This window comes from Pinus tabuliformis, chromosome 9 (assembly GCF_031772625.1).
Source record: "Pinus tabuliformis cultivar Carrire ecotype Pingquan chromosome 9, CPIR1, whole genome shotgun sequence".
Lineage (NCBI taxonomy): Eukaryota > Viridiplantae > Streptophyta > Pinopsida > Pinales > Pinaceae > Pinus > Pinus tabuliformis.
The window spans coordinates 1,860,735,651-1,860,759,440 of NC_142307.1; the positions used below are offsets into that span (position 1 = coordinate 1,860,735,651).

At 33.8% G+C, this 23,790-nt stretch overlaps 1 protein-coding gene across 1 annotated transcript; it reads left to right on the forward strand.

Annotated features, from left to right (window-relative positions):
- The first annotated feature begins 4,001 nt into the window (after positions 1-4,001).
- LOC149156309 (GDSL esterase/lipase At5g03810-like) lies at positions 4,002-6,141 on the forward strand. Its single transcript, XM_089444719.1, has 5 exons — positions 4,002-4,269; positions 4,529-4,659; positions 4,759-4,992; positions 5,597-5,852; positions 5,948-6,141. Exons 1-5 carry the CDS (start codon positions 4,002-4,004, stop codon positions 6,139-6,141), a joined length of 1,083 nt encoding a protein of 360 aa, XP_089300845.1.
- Positions 6,142-23,790: the final 17,649 nt, after the last annotated feature.

Sequence of the window (23,790 nt, forward strand, 5' to 3'; positions counted from 1 at the left end):
AATTGTCTAGCAGTCTAGCAACATGACACTTGTTATTGATGTATAGTCATATTCCCTCACCATGACATAGTTAGCTTCAACATCCACGAAAGCCAACAAAACATAGTAGCACCACCACGCCGAAGCCATCTCCTATGATATATTAATTGACTTTGAAACACAATTGACAGAAGAAGATAATTTAAGGAATGTGAGGTCCGTACAACAATTCCTCTATGGGTAAGCTCATTTGAGGAAAATCAAGTGAATGTTATCAGCAGAGAAGCAACTTGACCCAAAGTAAGGGCTATCAATGTCTTCTTGTAGCAGAGTTTTTTGAAATTTAGAGCGCATAATGGAAGATGTGAGCTACAATATGAAAGTTGGTTTTTCTCGACCTTATAGAATTATGCATGATTGTCCTTTAGCTAGGGCCTTGATTATGGTTCTCCAAACTCTGTAATTATTTACTTCATGTTGTCACTATATTTGCTAAATTTTCTTTTGTGACTGTTTTGTGATATATCGTGTTTGTTGAATTTTCTTTTCTAACTGTTTTGTGATATATGATCATTTGATCAAGGCCAATATTTTTCTCATGTTAGATATGTGACATGGTTACAGTTATCTCAATGTGACTGTGGTGATCCCAAAGGTAGACAAGGCTTCACTTTGGGAAGATCCCAGGTGTTTAACCCCAGTATTCCTCCTATCTGTTAACAGATCTTCAGTATATTTTATTGATTCATTTCAGCATTGGGTATTGCATGGCATTAATTACTTATGGGGGTGGTTTATCCTTCATGTTTCCTTTTGCAAAAATTAATCTTTAATTCTATGTGAACAATGAATTTGAAGACATTTTTGATGTGGATCAGTTTATCAAGTCTCTGAGAGGCAAGTTTTAGATAGTAAAGAAGCTTCCTTCAAAGCTGAAGGCAAAGGAAGAAGATGGGAGGCAAAGGCAAAAGATGGGACAGTCTTCACCATGTCTCCTATGAGTTGGCCAAACATGTCCTATTACCTGCATTAGGTTGAGTATCGAAGACTATCATTTAATACATTGGGCTTTGCACAAAAGGATACTAACAAAGTTTCCTACCATGATACAAATCCTTCCCCTTATAAGAAAGCACAATATTTTGCATTCGAATAAGGCATATGCACATCTAGCAAATGATAGCCTGCCACTTGAGGTTTAAAAGCTATGTTGTCATGTGAATTACAACACTCTACTTTTCACTTGAAAAATTGATGAATTGGGTCATTTTTTTTAATATTGCAACAACAAGGTCCTTTTTTGGCTCTTCATCTTTGTTATGAAATGGATATATTGGTTTTTTCTCCTTTCACTCTCCGTTGTACCGATGAATAGGTTGAAGAACTCACTAGACTGAGGTATATTACATGTTTCGAAATCATAATATTTTCCTGGTCAAGTCAAAATATTTATTGTTAACAATGTTGATCATATTATCTTATTGTATTTCTTTCACAGGCATGCCTACCCTTGGTGGAAGGAGGTCATAATTTCTTAAATGAAGAGGAAGGACAGAATGTGTCCTGTAACACTAGAGGAGACTCCATTAGTATTGAAAGATTTTGATTTTGATAGAAATATTCAGATATATCTTGCTGCTGAAGAAATCTATGGGGGAGAAAGAAGGATGTTTGCCCTCTATTCAACTTATCCAAATATTGTAAGTTGACTAATTCACTCACTTCAACTCATTTTCCTTTGAAGTTGGATTTTCTTATGTCATTTACTCATGTTGATCAACAAAAATCTGCAGGTGAGGAAGGAGACTCTTCTTAGTCCTATGGATTTAAAGCCATTCCAGATCACTTCTCGCAAGATTCCTGATCTTGAAAGTCAAACCCCTCGGACTGTTCCACATAGACTTCCTCTTTGATTGAATCACACAAGAAAGCGGTCTTGACATCCATGTGATGTAGGTTCCATCCTTGCGAGGCAGCAAGGGCTATGATTGAGTGGATAGTCGTGTATCAGGAAACAACTACAAATATCTCATCGCAATCTACACCTTCCTTTTGAGAGAAGCCTCGAGCAACAAGGCAAGCCTTGAAATTTCGTGTACCTCCATAAGCTCCATGCTTGATTTTGTAGAGCCACTTAGAGGTGACAACCGATTTGTCCTGAGGTCTAGGGACCACATCCCAAACATCATTCTTCATAATTGACTTGTATTCTTCATTCATAGCATCCATCCATACTTGTTTCTTGATGGCTTCTTCAAATGGTGAAGGCTCATTTGGAATGCTAGTGCTCATGGTGATCAAATATCCTGATACCTGTTCGCCTGCTTGCTCTCACGGAAATTCCCCCTTGGTGTAATGCGTCTCTCAGCATCTTCGGTAGTCTCCTTGAGCCATGAGGGTCTCCTTTTTTAGGAGGAGGGCTCATGAGTAGGAGTATCAATAGGATCCATAGGTTCATCAACATCGTGCATCGTTTCGTCTCCTTTTGCACCTTGATTTTTGGTGTTAGCTTCTTTGTCCTTACTTAAGATAGGAAACTTGTTGATCTTCCTGAGGGCCATATCTTCGTCGAAGGTGACATCATAAGTTATTTCAACTTCCTTTTGACCAGCCACATAAATTCTATATCCCTTATAATTTTCACTATACACCACAAAGGTTCCTTTCTTCCCAGTGCACCCAATTTGCTTGTTTTCTCTTTTGGCACATGAAAATAAAAGAGACTCCCAAAAATTCTAACATGAGAGACATCGGTTTTCTTACTATTGGACATTTCTTCGGGAGTCTTGGAGTCCAATGCTTGATGAGGGCATTGATTTTGAACATACACAATGTATTTGCAGCTTCAGCCCATAGGAGCTTTGGAAGGCATTGACCATGAAGCATGGCACAAACTGCTTCTACAATAGAGTGATTCTTCCTTCCAGTCAAACCATTCTACTCAGGAGCGTATGGCATTGTACTCTCCCTCTTAACGTGAGCTTCTCTGCAATAATCTTAGAATTCATTGGAATTCAAGGCTTTGAAGTGACACTTCATCCTTCTTCTTCAAGAAACAGATCCAGGTCTTGCGAGAATAATCATATGTAATAGTGAGATAATATAAATATCCTCCCAAAGAATTTACGAGCATCATACATCATACCAGATATGTCGAAGTTACCACAGCAAAAGTTCACTAAGGACAATCATGTCATGTTGAGATATAAATTCCTCATTTATGAATTCTTTATATCGGTTAAAGCCATGTTTCTCCCATGTACTATACGGGATGGCCAATAACAAAGACCCATATAAACTCTGTACTACGCTGATCTTGTATAAAATTCCACTGCTTTTTTATACATTATCAAATTCCGCGTTATTATAGAGAAAGAGACTTCAAAAAATGTAATTTTACAAATCTATATGTAATGTCATAGTTTTAATTTTTTTTTAAGTAATGTCATAGTTTGCCACTGTGCAAATTTTCATTTTAAACATTTAATTTACGTGATCGAAACCTATGTTTACTGAACTCACACAATTTTAAATCTGAAAAAATCAATGGTTTAAATAATAAATATATATTATTTTTAGATTAAACCAATTACAATATGAAAATGTTCAAATACGAATGATATCTAAACTAACACTATGAAAAATGTGCAAAAAACTATACAATTCCTTTATCAAAATCATTACAAAATTCCATAATTTCATTGAGACAGATGTCTGCTACACTGCTGCTTTACGACCTATATCTTTTATTGGGCATAAAAGCAATGTAAGGGGTTGTTTTACGTCGGTATAGACAAGGCATTACAATTCTCCCGATGAGTTGAAGATGAGAATCAGCCGTATCACATCAGCATAACTTACCCAGCCTGGACGATGTTGATTGATAAGGACAGTCAGGCAAGAAAGTAAGTCATCGCTATCATATGCTACAATCCACCTGATGCAAACAATTCCCATTAGGCTGTTATTTAACGTGGCCGTGCCAGAGTACTTCTCCGAGCAATTCAGACAGAGTATTAGCAATGGAGGGGCGTCTTAGTGTTTGTGTTGTCACATGTCTAAGTATTATCCTAGCGTTGCATGAACCAAATTTAACGTTAGCGAATACAAAGGGCGCAAAGCCTTTGGTGCCGGCCCTGTACATATTTGGAGATTCTACTGTTGACCCTGGTAATAACAATGCACTTGCAACGATTGCGAAAGCCAACTTTCCTCCGTATGGGAGAGATTTCGTGGATCATAAACCCACTGGTCGATTTACTAATGGAAAATTATTTACAGATATACTATGTAAATGCTACTGCCCCTCTCTTCTCACTTTCCCATTTTAATATACAAAGAAAATATCTCGGTAGCTCGATTTAGTAAGTGATAGAACGCCTCTTTTATAACTGCTTCTAATTTATCCGGTACAGTTTTCTGTGAAATGAGAACAATTCTAGGACTGTTGCTCTTTGAAAAAATGTTCAGGTTTAATTTTTCCCATTCTACTACTTTTATTATCTTTTGATATTATTGTTGTGTGTTTAATTGTTCGAACTGAATACAGCTGGATTAGCAGGCCTTCCAGATGTATTGCCCGCATATTTGGATCCTGAGTTCCATGGACCGCGAATTCTGACAGGCGCCAGCTTTGCTTCTTCTGCTGCTGGATACGTTGATACTACCTCACACACCCTTGTTAGTACATGTTTTAAACATGAAGCTATAGCGATATAGGGATTTAGATATATAGAAATACTTTTGTAGCCGAAATACAACACTCTTGAATTCATGCAGAATGTTCTAACCCTAGGGCACCAGCTGGAGAATTTCAAGCTTTATCGAGAGCAGCTCGTGAATATGGTAGGCCAACAGAATGCCAGCGAGATAATACCGAGAGCCTTGTTCGCAATAAGTATGGGAACAAATGACTTTGCCAATAATTATTATTTCAATCACATTAATCGTGCACACTATACTGTTACAGAGTTCCAGGATCTTCTTTTCAACTCTCTCTCCAAATTTATACAGGTGATGATATTGTCATACACATTAACGATGAGATATTATGAAAATTGATTAACAATTTGTTGATTTGTATTTACCAATGTTGATAAGGGTTTTGTTCAATTGCTTTTGAGAAAACTGATAAGGGCTTTGTTTGAATCGTTTTAAAGAAAATTGAGTGAATCGATTATTTGTTAGGAAATTGACGATGATCTAATTGAGTAATTCTAACAAAATTTACATGAAATTAACTGAAGTCTTTTTGTTAACATTGACAAAGAAATAAGGTTTATCTATATAGATGTAAGAAATAGTTTATTTATATATAGTGTGTGACCTTTTCTGACCTCACTTAAAAAATTCATATATATATATATATATATATAAATAAATAGTTTATATATATATAGAGTTCATTTTCTGACATCACTTAAAAGATTGTTTCCCTTCTTCGCTTTATATATCAATATGGTTACAATTAACAATAAATACCACTCTATGTTTATTGTTTTTAAAATTATGAATGAATTATTGCTCATCGAATATTATTATTTATAATAATGAATGGGTAATTATGAATAGGAATATTTCCCTGTTAATGTTCTGATACCAAATGATTTTGTGACAGAACATTTACAAGGAAGGTGCCACCCTATTTGCCCTCATCGGTCTTCCTCCTTTCGGATGTTTGCCTTCAGAAATAACTCTCCACAACTTGACCGGTCACGCATGCGTTGATGAGTTTAACGATGCTGCCATCTCATTTAATGAAAAAGCTGCACCTTTGGTGGAGACCTTGAGGGCTGCATTTCCTGGTCTTAAAATGGTATATATTAACATATATGATAAGCTCCTTGACATGATAAAGAATCCCACAAAATACGGTAAAATATCTCTTTCCGACCCCTTCATGTTTCAATAAGTTTCATGGCATCTATGTGCAGAGCCTGCTGACTGTTTATAGATCAACGTGTGGAAGGCTTTGAAGAAGTAAGGAAAGGTTGCTGCGGAACGGGTCTGCTGGAGAGCTCTGTACTATGCAACCCCACGAGCCCAGTCTGCCCCGATCCATTGAAACACGTGTTCTGGGATTCTTTCCATCCAACAGAAAGAGCTTACAATATCCTGGCCCAAGACATATTCTTACAGGCTATTTCGATTTTACATTTGTGAACAATTCAGTCGAAAGGAGATTTTGTTAGTCCCTGCTTGGGACTCTTAGCGATCGATTCATTGTTGACGGCGTATTAATTTGTTGTTTGACCAAAAATATTGATGTGTATCACAACTTTAATCAAAGTTTTCATATTAGAAAATAATATAAAATTTATTATCTAATTTCTGATTGGACAACAAAGTTGAGGGTCTTATTGCGGGCTTCGCAGCTTTCAAGACAGGGTAAAAGCAAAATATCCAAAGTTTTGAGGGTCTTATTGGGGGCTTCGCAACTTTCAAAACAGGGTAAAACCAAGATATCCAAAATTTTCGGGTAAAGGCAAGATATCCAAAGTTCTCAGATATGGAAAGTTTTTTTTATCCAAAATTCGGTTATATTGCCGAGTGTCCTGAGTGTCCTGCATGCAGTGCCCTGCATCCTGCAAGTGCCAGATGTTTACATAGCATCGATGAAACTTATTAAAAGCCACTAGTCAGTTGCACAAAGAAACACTTGATTTGATTTCCCCATGCCAATAGATGTTGGGATGACCCCATCTTTACCTGCGTGAGTGAGTGTTAGTCAAAATCAAATCTGGGAGAGTTCTTTGCACCCGGAAGAAAAATTCAGAGTCCGAGCTAATGTGAGTTTCTTTTGGGTTTCATTTCATTGCATTTCATCTCTTTGTCACGGGAGGTTTGTAGGAGACACAACCTTCATACCAGAAGGCCGAGGTTTGATGGTTTTTCCCTGTTTTCTCATATCAGAGGGGAAAGAAGATTTGTTGCGGTGAAGGTGAGTGGAACAGAGCTCGCAATTGCTACATAGAGCCGATGGATCGGGTAATGCTCACGAAGTCCACGTCGCCCCCACCAACGCCCGCAGCCAGGTATGTCTCTTCTTTCAATTTTTTCTCATACCCATTCATGTCTTTCTTTTTTTCTTGTTTTACTTCAATTTCTCTGCGACAATGCCCTTCAACCCTAAGTGTCTTGCACAGATATTTGCCATTCTTATTTTTGAGTTTTTATCAATTTGAAAAAAATGAATTGTTGGGAGAAATTTCTGTAAAAAGTAGCTATGGTTGGAATACTCTTCATATACTTGGCTTGTATTACTGGTTTTACTGTCACCTGGAAAGTGCATCCACTGCTTACTGGTGCAGAATAATTAGGGTTAATTTATGGCCAGCAAATAAGATTACAGCTTGTTGAGGGAAGTTCTGGGACAATATAATTGTCATTCGTTGACTTATCAAAAATTTATAGGATTTTTCTACTTCGACTTTTTTGAACTGCTAGAAATTTTGGTCCTGCGCATCCTGAACTTGGCCCCTAGTGTTGCATCCTCCACTTCAGCAGCTTGAAAACATTTTCACTGTAACTCCTGGATAAGACATTACCATTTTTTTAACGTTACTTATGATTTACTACTTCCAAAAGTCTGCCGTTTGTCAGTATGGGAATATTACAATGAACGGAAGTTGGCTTATAACAGGGATATCCAACGTTTTGCATGCTCGAAAGCACTTCAGCTGAGATCCGGTGACTAGTAGTATCTATTATGCTAGATTTTCCTAGGAGTTGTATCCAGTTCCATCCACATGGAAGTTGGAAGAGCCTGCTTATGCAGGTGAGGGCGAGATGGTACACAATGGGTTAATATGTTCCTGAGACCCTGTGACTGAGGGTATCTATTCTCCCAGAATTTCCTAGGAGTTGTATACGGTTCCATTCACATGGAACAACTTGCTTATGCAGGTGGGATACCCCGCTTGCATGAACAAGTTGGGGCACAAGGGGTGAACATGTTGCTGAAGTATTTGCACCTTTTGTGGGGTAATGAAACACTCACACTCTACCTTTTGAGGAAATCAAGCGTATTGTACAATGGTACTGTTCCAAGTTCCAACTTGTTTTTGTCTCTAGTTGTGGTATACAAGTACAAAACAAGTGACTCTGATGAAGATACGGTGACAACTTGTCTATGCTTGTCATGTAATCCCCTTCCATATCGGTTTTAAATGATCAAATTAAGCATGTATCCACTGTTTTGTGAGGAACTTTAATTCTACTTTTCATTCTGAAATTGAAAAATGTCTATGATGAGAAAGAACTTGACAAAATGCCATGTTCTTATTATTTACTTTTATTATAATACTTAACTATGCATTTTTTTCTAACTAGCTGTACACAATGTCAGGGGTCTACGATAGATCCACTGCTTCCATTAGGGATTGGATTCCATCCCTTATATTCTGAGGATGCCTTGAAAAGTTCCCAGGACATATCTACTAAAAGTGGATGTCCAAAACATGGCCATCCCTTGTACCTGGATGGATGCTTTGTCTTTTCTTGAACATTCTTGCTTCCTACAGGGAGACACAGACACCTCCTACTGCCCCTCGGTCATGTATGTGTGTTCAAACTTTAAATTCTATTAAATTTTTCTTTTTATCAAACTCAAATCTCCTTTATTAACCTAATGTAACTTACTAACAGATCTACACCTCAAAGAAAACCCTAAAACTAAAAGTCACTTACAAAAAAAGTCTGCAACTGAATAAAGGGGCTGCTTGTTGTAGTGATGAGTGGTAAATCTTCTAGATTGCATGGATCTAGAAGTTCAAGATGTTCTATCTGTGCTAGGTTAATGATACACCATTACACCCTTTTTCCTTTTTAACATTTTCATTTAGATTATCTGTGCTAGGTTAAGGTTAATGATACACCATTACACCCTTTTTCCTTTTTAACATTTTCATTTAGATTATGGTGATGATGTATTGTTGTATGCTTATTTTTCCTTTGAATGAGAAGATAATTGACTCACCAATTTTAAAAATTATTTAATTTGGTGCTTGCAATGTGCGTATTTATTTCATTATATCTAACGTTACAGTGTTAGTAGCTGTATTCACCATTTCTATTGGTTTAGAGTCTAGACATGATGTGTGTGTAAATTATGTTTTGCATTCCCACATCCAGTATATCCCATGCCGCCTCCATTTCTCCTACCCCTTTGCTACATTTCATGAAATTTGGCTCACCTTTCTAGCTATTATTGAGATGCATTCCCTTACCCCTCAACTTGGATGTGCTGTGCATTCTAATACTTAAATGTAAGACTATGCCACGATAATAAATTATACATAGCAGTATCAGTCTCCTGAGCTTGAAATCAGAAATCATGCTTTTGGTTTTTCTATGATTGATTACACCTATTACTTGGCTTAACTTTGCAGCATATGAGCGCTATTATGAACCTAATTGGATTTCTGGTATGGTATTTGAAATCTGATGTGAATTATGTTGGAATTATATTGTTATTTGGGGCTTGGACACTGTTGTTATGAGCTGCAAACTGTTATGGGCTGCGGAGACTGCACTAAATACAAGTAACTGAGTGGTTGGGACAATGGTTTATTAAAACTTTATTTAACTAAGTCTAAAGTAAATTTTAATATAAAATGATACTTATATCATAAACATAATTTTAAAATATGTTTAATTTAATAAATAATTTTGTAAATGTAAATTCATTTTTATCATCATTCTATCTTAATTATCTTTCTTTAAAAAGATATTAAATTATTTTTAATTATCTTTCTTTAAAAAAATATTAATTTTTTTTAAGAAATTATAAGAGTCAAACAATCTGACTTAAAACTAAGATTAAATAAATAGATATATAAACTCAATTAATATCTAATTAGATATAGTTACCGGAGAATTCAGTAAAACTTATTTTCTGTCAAACGTTGACGAAAAATAAATTTTACTGTGGATTCTCCACTAACTATGTTTAAAAATATATACCACAGATGTCTTAAACCCTAATATCTAATTACTTAATTATAAAAAATTAGATTATTTCAATAAAATTGAATTCAATCCTATTCCGAATTCTGGTTCGCTCCTTGACAATGTTTAAATATTTTTTGGATTTTGTTAAAATATATATTAACAGAACATTCTGAAATATTCTCTAAACGTTGTAAATATAGTGAATCCCCCAAAAGCGTTCAAAGCGTATGTTTAGGTTTACAAATTCGATTTTTCCATTTATACAAATTCGAGTGATTGATTAAGGCTCACCTAGAACATGTTTGTTGGGTTAATTACCATAGTTCTAATTTTTATAAAACCATTTTATTAATAAAATATTATTTTCATTAAACATTATTAGATTTTATTATGTTAATGAATGAAGATACTTATTTTCATTAACAAAATGAAAAATTGTTTATTTATATTTAAAAGAAATAAAAAAAAATGCCTTATTTGAAATCAGGTTTCAGGAATTCATCATAAAACAAACTTTCATTCTTTGCATATACCTAAAACAATTAACATTAACATTTACAAATTAGTATTACCTACCAATAATAAATATACTTTTATATTGATATTAACATTTACAAATTAGTATTACCTACCAATAATAAATATATTTTTATATTGATATTATCATTAAATAATGAAAAATATTATATATATATATATATATAATTATATATATATATATATAATTTAATATATATATATTAAAAAAACAATTTTAAAAAATTATATTTAATTTAAATTTTAATATATATATATATATATATATATATATATATATATATTAAACTTTTTTATTATTTATAATTTTTTTTAAATGTGATTGTGTATAAAGATAATTCACAAATATCTAATCTCTAATCTAGTTACCAATAATAAATGTACTTTTATATTGATATCATCATTAAATAATGAAAATTATTTTTGAAAAATGTTATATATATATATATAATATAAAATAAAATTTAATAAATATATTTTTCTTTTCATTAATTTTTTTTTACTTAAAATTTTATATATATATATATATATATATATATATATTTATTTATCTTATTATATATAAAGAGATTTCACAAATATCTAATCTCTAATCTCATTTGTAGTTACAAATATAAGCATTTATAGTTATAAAACTAAGCTCTTATCTTACTAGCTATGAAGAGATTTCTCAAGTATCTAATTTCATTTAAAATTCAAAATATAAATTCAATAGAATGTATTATTTATTTTTCTGAACTTTAAATACGGAGAAAAAATATTCTAGTTGTATTTTTTGATATGTATTTGATAATGTAACTTATTATTTGTTTTTCTCAACTTCAAATATTAAGAGAAATCATTTTAGCCATATTTCCTCGTAGGTGTTGGTGGTCTAAAGAAATGAAATGCAATATCAAGGTTAAACAAAGGTGTCCCGTATCCGCTACCTTTTTTGACATTTACATTGATAGCTAGAAGAGTGTTTCGAAGCCCTAGGATTCTATGGCCCCAAGCTTGCTAGTATTGTCATTACTCTTCTCATTTTACACTGATGATATTGTTCTTCTAGCCAAAAGTCATGATGATCTTGAAAAGTAGCTTAGAATCCTCCATGGTTACTGCTCCAAGATGGGTATAACTGTTAACACTGACAAGACTAAAGTCATGATAATAGAATTTAAAAAGATCAACTATGATAATTTCATTTATGATAATAATTTCTTGGAAAAGGTTTCTTTGTACAAATATTTAGGTATTGAAATTCATCATCAACTCAATTGTAATTATAACATTGAGAAAATGATAATAGGAGCCATGAAAACTTATTATGACCTTGAAAACAATTGTAAGTCCACAAATATTTGGGTATGGAGTAAAAAAAAAAAGTTCCTATTTGAGACTCTTGTTACTCTTGTTTTCATATATGGATTGAGGTTTGGGGTTGTATTATATCTAGAGAATCGTCGAGAAACATTGAGCTGATCCAAAAGCAATTTATAACTTACAAACTCAAGATTAAAGGAAATACTCCCTACCCTTCACCTGGTTTCAATTCCTGTGAGGGACATGTTGGACCGTTGTGATAAGGCTTGAGGAGCATGCGACCCTTGGGATACAGCTCCTTGGTGGTTCGGGATGTCTTGGCTCTTGCCAAGTCATAAGTTGTTCGTATATTGGGCTTGCTGACTGTTTGATATACTCTTGGTGCTATAGTGATAGCCAATGGGTTGATCTTGGGCCTTGCCCAAATTACTCTAATGAGATAATGTCTATAACACCAAATTTAGTGCAACATGCTAATGAAAGCAATAATAATGTGGGCAAATGCAAGTACAACAATATAATCAGCAATATTTAAAATTATAACATCATTTAACACGGTAAAGTTCAGATCTAAACATCTAGCTGACATCAGTTATGATTCTGTAGCAAGAACCAAACCATCACATAATCTACAAATGCTTTATCCGAAGTAAGTTTGAGGAGCAGAGGAGCAGAGCAGAGAGTGTCAGACCAGTTAGTTTGAGGAGCAGAGAGTGTCAAGCGGCAGGGTTTGTGAAGGGCGGAGGTTCGGAGTTACACCTCGTAAGTTCCATTTTACAATGACATATTACTTTCCACGATTACAACAGTTCCATTATTACAGAAGTTGTTTTTGTTCATGCCATTTCTTTGGTTTGGCTTCTGCCAGTTTTTGTGCAGCTAGTAGACGCCTTTCTATGAGCATGAAGGCAAAAATAGCCCTTCTAGGACTGGTGGGAGCTCTTACCTTCCTTATCTCTTGCTGCTAACTTCGTTGCCCCTGGAAAGGGCCCTTGCCTTGAAGCCCCAACTGTATGCGTCAAACTATAAGTGGCTTTCTTAGTGCAGGCTATCGAGCTTCTTTTGAAGGGTCCTATACTCTAATCTTCAGGTCTGACCCATCATCGCAGGCCGAAGTATGCGAGCAGTCTCGTGACTTTATTTAGGTGAACGAGTAGATTTATTTAGATTTCTTTAGGCGAAGCGTAGATTTCTTTAGCGCGGTGCCGAATTGACACCCTTTTAGATGTACATGTGACAAATTAAAATGGGGATTATAATTAGTATCTCTGTTGCACAGAGGCAAATTCAAGAATGAATTGTGGTAAATCACCTGTTGCTAAGTATCGCATACATTCCTCCAGGGAGAGACTGTAAAAAGCCTAGGGTTTGATTTATATGTGACCAGCATTGTGTTGGCAGGAAACTGAGAGGTAGATGTGTTCAATGTAACATAGATCTTATCTTTCCATCGACGGAGAATGGTCGAGACCATCCATAGTAAAGATTTTACTTCTTGGAATACAATTTTTAGGTTTTTCGTGGTTTACATTCTTTTAGTTTGTTTCCAACATATTAATGGAGTCCCTTGGTCGAGACCATCCATAGTAAAGATTTTACTTGTTGGAATATAGTTTTTAGGTTTTTCGTGGTTTACATTCTTTTAGTTTGTTTGCAGCAAATTAATGGAGTTGACCTAAATTGCAGATTAATGAAACTTAACTACGTTGTAAAAGCAAAGCAATGCCGGCTTTCGCTTCAAAGCAATTGCCCAATTTTTTTTTATAAAAGCTAAAACGATTATTAATGCAAAGAAATATATATTCAAGAAATCGATTTCGGCTGTGTCTTGCATCCATATTTTTGCCACACATAAACACATGGCTTGAATGCAATGCACATGGTGTTTACACATATTATAACATGAATTACTTTGCTATTTTAATTATATTTTAATTATTTTACTATTTTGATTATATTTCTATTACTGGCAGTGATTACCGTTTGTTCCATTGTATATTTGGGTTTTTAATTAATGCGATATAGTTCTTGAAACAAAAATTGTTAGTAATGTAAAATAATTTACCCGACGTCTTTCTCTTGCTTCGAGAGAGGCGCAATACACTGTAATTCTTGGTTAAATCTGATGCGAAGTTGTTCTCACTGTAAATTTGTGTTTCCAAATCTCTCGGATATTTTTTGGCCACAAAATGTCGGATTCAGCCACAGATTTCCACTTGCTGGAGACTGATACGCTCGTAGCCTAGCTTGCAATGTCCAACAGTGACAACACTAGAGCAAATACATCGATGCAAAGCCATTCAAATGGATCACCACGAATGTCTTCCATTATTCCTCCAAATACTTCCTTATGGCCTCAAGATTTTATACCTTCAAACTTGTATATATATTCAGTCAATAATTTAGCGTGCTGCCATATATACACTACCATAAATATGCATATCTATTATTCAGACCTCTGCTGCTATGAGCTGTAAGAACACCTTCAGAGGAGCTTTCAAACACCCCAGTATACTATACAGTGAACCCCAGCCTCGCCTCTTTTTCTTCTATATCCAGAGATAATTCATTAGTTTTCTCTGTTGTCTGATATAGATAGAATCAGACAGCTTAGGCGAAACCATGAAAACAAATACGCCATAGATCTTACCCTGAAGCAAAACCCTAATGGTTTGAGCCTGCATGCGAAGGAGGAAGGTGGTGCGAAACATAAAGCCACCCCACATGCATGATACTTCTCTTTAGCTAAACCATGTTACTTTTGCTCCATATGCACCAAATTTATCCATAAATAGTAAGATTTCCTAGCTCTGAATGCCAAATGTATGATAAACAACAAATTTTGCAGATAAGGGTAACAACAAATTTTGCAGATAAGGGTAAGATTGCCTAGCTCTGAACGCCAAACGTATGATAATAGCAAGATTTCCCAACTTTGAAGCTCTGAACATTCTGCCGATAGATTGGCAAGTACCTTTGTCTTACCTATTCACATCATCTAAAATAGTGGAATTACACACTGATTATGAGTCTTATCAATATAGTCACTGTGTTTCTGGGGTTATTGTGTTCTTTAACCTCGCTAGTAAACCTCGCATCGTTGTTTAAACCTATTGGATGAGAGATCGTGGTAAGTTATACACAAAAATATTCACTAATGTCCATGTGGTAAGACACGCGGTAGCTAATAAGTGAATATTGACTAACAAGTGGTGATTTATCTAGGCACTTTATAACTAATATTAAGAGCAATGCATATTTAATATATATCTTTTACCGAGATTATCTTGGATGGAGTATGATGGTTATAACATGCCATGTGGAGCGTAGTTGTAATGAAAATACATTTCTATGGCCATATCATAATTAATAATAGGTTGCAGTAATGGAAAATTGAAACTTATCTATGTCAGTATATTCCATTGAACATAATGTTGTTTAGGTAGGAGAGTAGGAACTGACAAACTCCCTCATAGTTCGCCTCTTTATTTCAAATATAAAAACGTTAATCCATTCCCAAGGTACAAGAGACAGACTTAAGCTAAAGCAGGAAGAGAAAGATAATACTAACTTAGCCGTATTCATTCCTGTCGGCAATAGTTTTCATATATTAATCTAATGTGAGATATAATCCAATCCAAATGGTAAAGAGACAATGTAAATGGTTTACTTCATACTATATTAACAAAGATAATGTGCTGCATGTGCATTTTTTCTTTTATTAGTCATCTCCAAATTGTACTATAGTTATTTTTTATTGTTTAATTAAAATACTTTTATAATTTACCATTTAAACTAAGATATCTTAATTGTGGGTACGAGATAAGAAAAATCATTGCTTCCAAAAACTTTAATACTTGCAATAATTGTGCTCAAAATGGTCATGATAAAACTATGAAAAGTGAAAACATGTTACAATTGTATATACAATCATGAAGTTTCAGCATCAAAGTGAAATTTCATGGTATCACTGTAAAGTGAGTATGCATTAATCATTTTACTGTGCTTTTTCTTATTTCGAATAAGCACCGCAAGTAACTGTGTTAAGCTTTCCATTTGTCTAATCAATTCGTGACTCTTTTCAGCTCCTCTTTTCTCGACTCTCTGAAATAATTTGTCTGTCATTTCTGCTCCGATATGGGCTTTAGTCATAGTCTCCAATCCATTTCTATACTGCATTCAGAGTTGTCTTCCTAATAAACCGTGGTCTTCTCTCTTGTACTCGACCGTGCCAACAACTTCTCCTCTCAAGACTTCACATCTCTGTAAAGTGAACGATCCTGCGGTTTTCACTATAGTCTTGAATTCTTCGATAGTTGGAGAGAAGAAAGGCAAATTGAATGAGTGCAATTTTTCCTCGTGCAGTAAGCCCTGCCAAGCATCATTCATATTTGTGAGACTAATTCAAAATTTTGTTATAAGAAGGCTAGGGAAACAACAAACAAGAAACGAGACATATCCCATTTATCTCTCAAAGCAGCTACCAACAGCTGCCCACAGAAACTGAGCAATCTCCCTTGTTCCCTCGGATCAAACGAAATTCGACACGGAAGAATCAGAAACATAACTCCGCCTTCATTCATTTCTTGGGCTCTAGCTCTCAGAAATGCATTGAGGTCGGATTTGAATTGCTCCAGAGGCTTCTCTGCAATTGCATAGGATAACACAATAGACATAAAATGTGTCGCCGCTCACCGCAGTCATCTTGTCAGGTTTATCCTTCACCATGGATCGCACACTTTGGAATTGGTCAAACAAATATGGAAGTGTAATTCATGCATGCGGGTCCGTTCGAACCGTGTTGGGATGTATTTCATTGTGCACAGTTGTGCACCTATGCGGATTGTGGCCAGTTTCTCAACCCGGCAGGGACTACCGCTACGACAGTGGCTCCCTTGTTATATATAAGGAAATGCTAAATAAGATGTCCACAGATGATGGGAAACTACAACCAATAAAACCAGACATGGATGTAATTGAGGGAATCATGAATCGCATCACTGTGTGTATACATAATGTCGATGCACCAAACTAATTCTATATATTTGTATTATTTGGAATCTCTTGATAGAGTCAAATATATGTTCCAAATAAAATAATGAGAAATGCGCTACGTGATCTTCCTAAAAAATAAATTCCAAAAGTTTGGGTATTTGAGTTCTACCTTTTAAATTTGCATGGAAAACACCAGTGAATTATTTATGTTCACTTCTCATTTTGTTGTCCATAATTTCCAGATATATAGCAAGATCATGTCATGGACAACAATGAATAATAACGATGTTAATAGCGTATCAACTATGATAAATATTTCTATGTGATGTAAGGCGACCGAGTTGACATGTTTATTAATGAGAATTGAGCATTTATTAGTAAAAGCCAATGGTGACAACTAAAGCCAAATTGAGCATTTATTGGGCACGGGCTAATCGATCACTTTGACATAGCATGATTGAAACTCCTATTTCCACTTCTATAGTAAAGTTAATGTGTCTTAACATGTGCCTTTTATAGTGCGATATAACACATCGTTTTCTTTTTTTCTAGTCATCACCGCACGTGTGTTATATTTATCGAAAGCCCATATTAAGACGCATTAACTTTACTATAGAAGTGGAAATAAAAATTTCCTAGAACAACACCTAATTTTTGATCAGTTTTGAATAATTTGCTTTTATTAGTAAGACCAACTATCATGGGAGACTAACATGGGGCAATCATTTCGAGTCCGAAAAGTCCATTTGTACGGTGTTGTGTAGAATTGAAATCTAGATTTTGTAATGATTGGATTCGATATTTTACCTAAACAATTTTTTATAAAATAGTTTTAAAGACTTACGTTAAACTAAATAAATAAGAAAACTTTTATAAAATAGTTTTAAAGACTTAGGTTAAACTAAACAAATAAATGAGTGCAAAAATGTGTGTTTGGGGTTCTCAAATTTTTACCATGTAGAGTCTGATTGTTTGGATGGAAGCCTTCCTAGAAAGGTTATGCCCGGCAATTCAAGTTAATTTAATATATTAAAATTAAATTTAAAGAAGTTATATATGGTTATTATTTTTAAAATAATTTGAACTTCCACAGGATAATAATTATGTAATCAACTTCAATCATATATTCTATCTTATTTTTAAAATTGTCATTAGTTAAGAAGCTTACTGCTTTAAGTATTTCTATGTATTCTATTTTATTTCTAAAAATATTGTTATTAAAGAAGTTATCGATATATTTTTAAGTTATCGATATATTTTATTTTATTTTAAAAATGGTTGTTATTAAAGAAGTTATTGATATATTCTATTTTATTTTTAAAAATGTTATTATTAAAGAAGTTTACTGCCCTAAGTATTTGTTGATTGATTTAAATAATGTAAATATTAATTAATTGATTTGTAATATTTATTTTGAAAATAATGTAAAAATTAATTAATAAAATTATAAATTTTATGTTTATTTTTGAAATTAATTTAACATAAAATTTTTAAATATTATGAAAATTTATTTTAAAGTTTTTATTTTTTTATTTTTTATTTTTTTGTTATTGAGTCTAGAGGTTTATTTAATTTAGAGGCTTGTTTTATAGTGAGTGTGATGTGTAATTCTGTCTATTTATTATCAAGATTGAAATTTTGCAGTGTGAGCTCAAATATAAATTTAAAATAATAAAGTAAATAAATAATTATACAAAATATTTAAAAAATATTTAAATAATATTGATTCATAAAAAATTTGCAATTGAAGAAATTGAATTACTCTCTGTCTATGTTCGATTCGTAAATAAAATAAATTTATGCTAATCTTATTCGTATTTAAAATAAATTTATGCTAATCTTAAACATAGTTAAAAGTGATACTAATTGAAAATAAACATAATTAAAAGTGATAGTAATTGAAAATAAAACTTATTGTAAAACAAAAAGACTATATAATAAACTGGATGAAACCAGCGAAATAAAGAATGAATAGATTAAAAAGAGAAGGGCAAGTGAAAGATCCCCCTTTGTGGAGGAGACCAGTAAACATTGGAATTGAGTTATTTTCATGTTAGCTAATTCCAAAGAATTCGAAGTTTCCACATTAGTGTCGAGTTATCTTCGTCCAATGTTCAGTTGAAAAGTACTAAATCTCATTAAATTCTCTCAGCAAGTACAATGCCATTTGGCCATATGAAATGGGGAAAAAATGTATTGCAGAGGAGGATCGCACGCGGCAGTTGTATCATGACATCATTTATTCATGGGTTGTCAATGCAAGTTTTATTGTTATTTATTGGTAAGAGTTAACCAGTTTGTTATAGGGTGTTAAATGTCTGATTAGCTGCGTCACGCACACGATGATTTTATCAATAAAAAATAATGAGTAAGTATTATAGGGATATCGAAAACGCAGCTAACCAGACATTTAATACCCCATGGGGTTGGCTCTTGCCTTATTGTTACGCCCTCTCACGCCAACGTCCAACCCATTTTCAACTAGTGTACTTATCTTTTATATGCTTCAATTATCATATAGTGGCCACAATTACCCATAGCTATTGCAGATTGTATGCACCGACAAAACTGAAAGAGATAGGTTTGACAAGGAGCCCAACGCCTCTGACATGTTAGATTGGATAGGTTGGTTCAGTAACTATATTGGGCCCAGTTTGTCAGTGTTTATGGATTGTGATGTGGCTGAAGCAACTCTTGCCACGTTAGAACAGGTTTAAAACGAGTTGTTGGGAAATTAATTCAAGTCACTCTTCCTATTTCAACGAACAACTCCAATCACAAAAATTATTGCAAAAGTCACACAAAAATAACGCACATGCATACTCGACTCATCTATTAACAAAACTGTCGGATTTATGAATAACGCTCTTGCATACTCGAAGCACTAGAGAAGTCAATTGTATTTTTTTCTTGCATTTTTGAATCAAAACTTAAGCTCAATAAAATTTCAACAACTCACTTGTTACTTGTAGGATTCATGAATAACGGTCATGCATACTCCAGCCACCAGAGAAATCACTTGTATTTTTTTATTGCATTTTTTAATCAAAACCTAAGCAAAATAAAAGTTCAATAACTCACTCTACATTTCTGTTGTTGTAGTATCCAAAGATTTTAGAAGAGAAATCACTTGTGGTTTTTTATTGCATTTTTTAATCAAAACTTAAGCCAAATAAAATTTCAATAACTCACTTTTCTGTTGTTGCAGTATCCAAGGATTCTAGAAGTTCATATATTTGATCTAGTGCCTCTCCACCTCCATCATCCTAGGCCACTCATAAAAAAACAAATATTTTATAATTCATTTCATTTATCCATTGGAAAATAAGATTTTATAATCCATTCCATTTATATATAAAATATTTCAAAACTGATTAAAATTAATAACATGCACTTTTTTTTAATAACAATGTCAACTTTGACCCTAACAAATTTCTTCTTTCTGAAAATCTCCCTTCACACTAAAAAACCTTTTGAGCAAAGATTAAAGCAATCCTTTTTTTGAATTAAAAAAATCTTTTATAATCCTTTTAATAATTCTTTTGAAAACAAATCTTAAGAACGTTTAGAGAACTTTAAAAAAAATACGAAAACCACCTTTATGTTTTAAAAAAAATCACTTGCCATTAATCTCCACGGATTCACTCGTTTGACGTTCGTGGACGTTCCTTTTTTAATATTACAGTTAATCTTGACCCTTCCTTCGAATATTTGGGAAATCTCTCCATATCCATTCAATTTCTGAATATTCGAGAAATCTGCAATCCACTTAAAAATACCTTCTCTAAAAAAAATTATGTGTGCAATTTTGTGTTTTTTGTTTTGATAGGGTTCAGCGTTTTCATGTGCACTTTCTCGCCGGTTCCTTTCAACGTAGGGGAAAGTGATGCATTTTCTCTTCTTCACAGGTGTAGAGATTAAGTTGTTTTCGTTTTTTTCGTCCGATTTTCAAAAAAAATTAAAGTGTTGTTTTTTAAAGAGTTTTAGGTAAATTGGTGTTATGATATTAGGACAAAAATAGAAAAAAATTGTGGAGAAAATAATTATTTATCTAAATATTAATAATTAGTTAAATAAGAGTATATTGAAAATATCAATAATAAATGACTAAAATTAAACTCTATTAAATTAAACTAACTAAACTTTTTAACACTCAACACCTAACAAATAGTTAGAATTAAATTTTCAAATAGTTACAAACCCCTCTCTCGAAGGATACGATATTCCTGTAAAAATCTTAACTTACAGCCCAAAGATCATCAATACCAAATATTTCACTGACAAACTTAATATGATCTTTGTTTAAGATGACATACCTTTATTAACAGCGGAAGAATTAATGGCTGCCATCTTCTGTATTCTGTCCTCTGTCTTTTTCTCAGAATTCGGTTTCTCTCCTCTTGCCCTCACTTCCCTTATGTGCTTCTTGATGGAGAAGAATGCAACTCTTGTGTGTGGGAGAGAGAGGACCCAATTCTTTATATATTATTTAACTTTAATCTGGTACGTCCATCATATACCAATTCAACGCTTAAGATCTAATGCTTTAGATTAGAAACTGCTTTAGTGCTTTAATGCTTTAATGCTTTCAATTATGGAATGACTTAATTAGTTGGGTCACATTAAGATTTAGAAACTTCCATTTAATTTCTAACATTCTCCCACTTGACCCGACTATTCATAATATTAAGCGTTGAACATCATACTATGATAAATTGCTGAGAGTTATGGTGGTTGTGCACTATTAATTCAATGCATTCCCTTCCATATACTACAATACCAGCAATCCATCAATTCATATTCATAATTTATATAAAACAGCATAATGGTCCACTTAATGTCTTATATCATAATGATTAAACATAATATCTTTATAAGACTCTTTCTTGTTTAAAATTACATAAAATACGTACTACTTCATTAAAACAAGAGACACATAATTGTATATCAGAAACACATAAAAGAGCTCAGAATGTCACACATCAATTATTATTAATACAACCAAGATCATGTTCCTTAAATTGTCTTGGTTGTAACCCTTTCGTCAAAGGGTCTGTAATCATAAGTTCTGTCTTGATGTGCATGATTGACATTCTTTGTTTCTGAACCTCATCTTTCACAACAAGATACTTCAGTTCTATATTTTTTGCACCTTTAGAGTAGTTGTCGTTCTTTGAGAGAAATACTGCTGCAGAGTTATCACAATAAATTTTCAGCGGCTTGCTAATGGTGTCGACAACCGCAAGTCCTGAAATAAAGTTCCGCAACCATAATGCATGAATTGTGGCTTCAAAACATGCCACAAATTCTGCCTCCATAGTGGATGATGAAGCAACGATAGTCTGTTTCGCACTTTTCCATGATATGGCACCTTGAGCAAACATAAACAGGTAGCCAAAAGTCGATTTTCTAGTATCGATGCATCCAGCAAAATCTGAATCGTTATATCCAATCACTTCCGATTCATTGGATGAGCATGTAATCTTTCTTTGAGAGAAATTCCTTAGTCTCATGCAATATACTTAAATTATTTGCAGCAAGCAAGACGTCATCAACATAAAGGACCAGATAAGTAAACTTGCTCCCATTGATCTTTCGGTATATACAGTGATCAACCGTATTTTCCTTAAAACCAAAAGATGTAATAATGGTATTGAACTTAATATACCACTGCCGGGATGCTTGTTTAAGCCCATATATTGAATTCTTAAGTTTACACACCAATTGTTCTTTACTTTCTACAGAAAAACCCTCAGGTTGATCCATATAAACATCTTCATCAAGATCTCCATTCAGAAAAGTTGTTTTCACATCCATTTGATGCAACTCCAAATCATAATGAGCTACTAATGCCATTATTATTCTTAGTGAGTCCTTTTTCGAAACAGGAGAAAATGTCTCCTTGTAATCAACACCATCTTTCTGAGTGTAACCCTTAGCAACAAGTCTAGCTTTATACCGTTCGATATTACCACTAGAGTCGTGTTTGGTTTTAAAAACCCATTTGCATCCGACTCTTTTACAGCCATGTGGTAATTCAACGAGATCCCAAACTTCATTCTGTTGCATGGATTTCAGTTCTTCTTTCATGGCATTAATCCAATCCTTTGAGTTTTTACTTTCTACAGCATGTGAAAACGAAACTGGATCCTTATTGATTCCAATATCATAATCTGATTCTTGCATATAAACCACATAATCATCAAAAATAGCTGACCTACGATTTCTTTGAGGTCTTCTTAATGCTACTTGTTGTGGTTCATGCATATCAGTATTATGTAAGTCATTTCCTTCAGGAAGTACTTCTTCATTTATATGTTGTTCATTATCGTCATGTTGTTCTACAACAGCTGGAACAACATTTGGAGTAATAGTAGATGGAGGAACTATTCTAGGCAATGTAACATTTACCCTTGTTTCCTTTATTTCTACTATTTCTCTTCTAGTACTCCCACTGACTTCACCATTCTCAATGAATCTTGCATTACCAGTTTTTATAATTCTTGGACTATGATTAGGACAGTAAAACACATACCCTTTAGATTTCTCAGGGTATCCTAAAAATACCCACTGATCGTTCGAGAATCTAATTTCTTTTCATGTGGATTATAAATTCTCGCTTCCGCTCGACAACCCCAAACATGCAGGTGTCTTAAGCTAGGTTTCCTGTTAGTCCATAACTCAAAAGGAGTCTTTTGAACAGCTTTACTAGGAACCCTATTCAACAAATAATTAGCGGTTTTGAGAGCATATGACCACAAATTCTTAGGTAGTGTAGAATCTGACATCATACTCCTAATCATATCCATTAACGTCCTATTGCGCCTTTATGCTACACCATTTTGCTGTGGTGTACCTGGCATTGTGTATTGCGCACATATGCCATGACTTTCGAGGAATTTTGCAAATGGACCTGGACACTGGCCTGACTCATTATATTTACCATAATATTCACCTGACCTCTATCAGACCTTATGATTTTCACCTTTCTATCTAATTGCCTCTCAACTTCCTTTACAAACG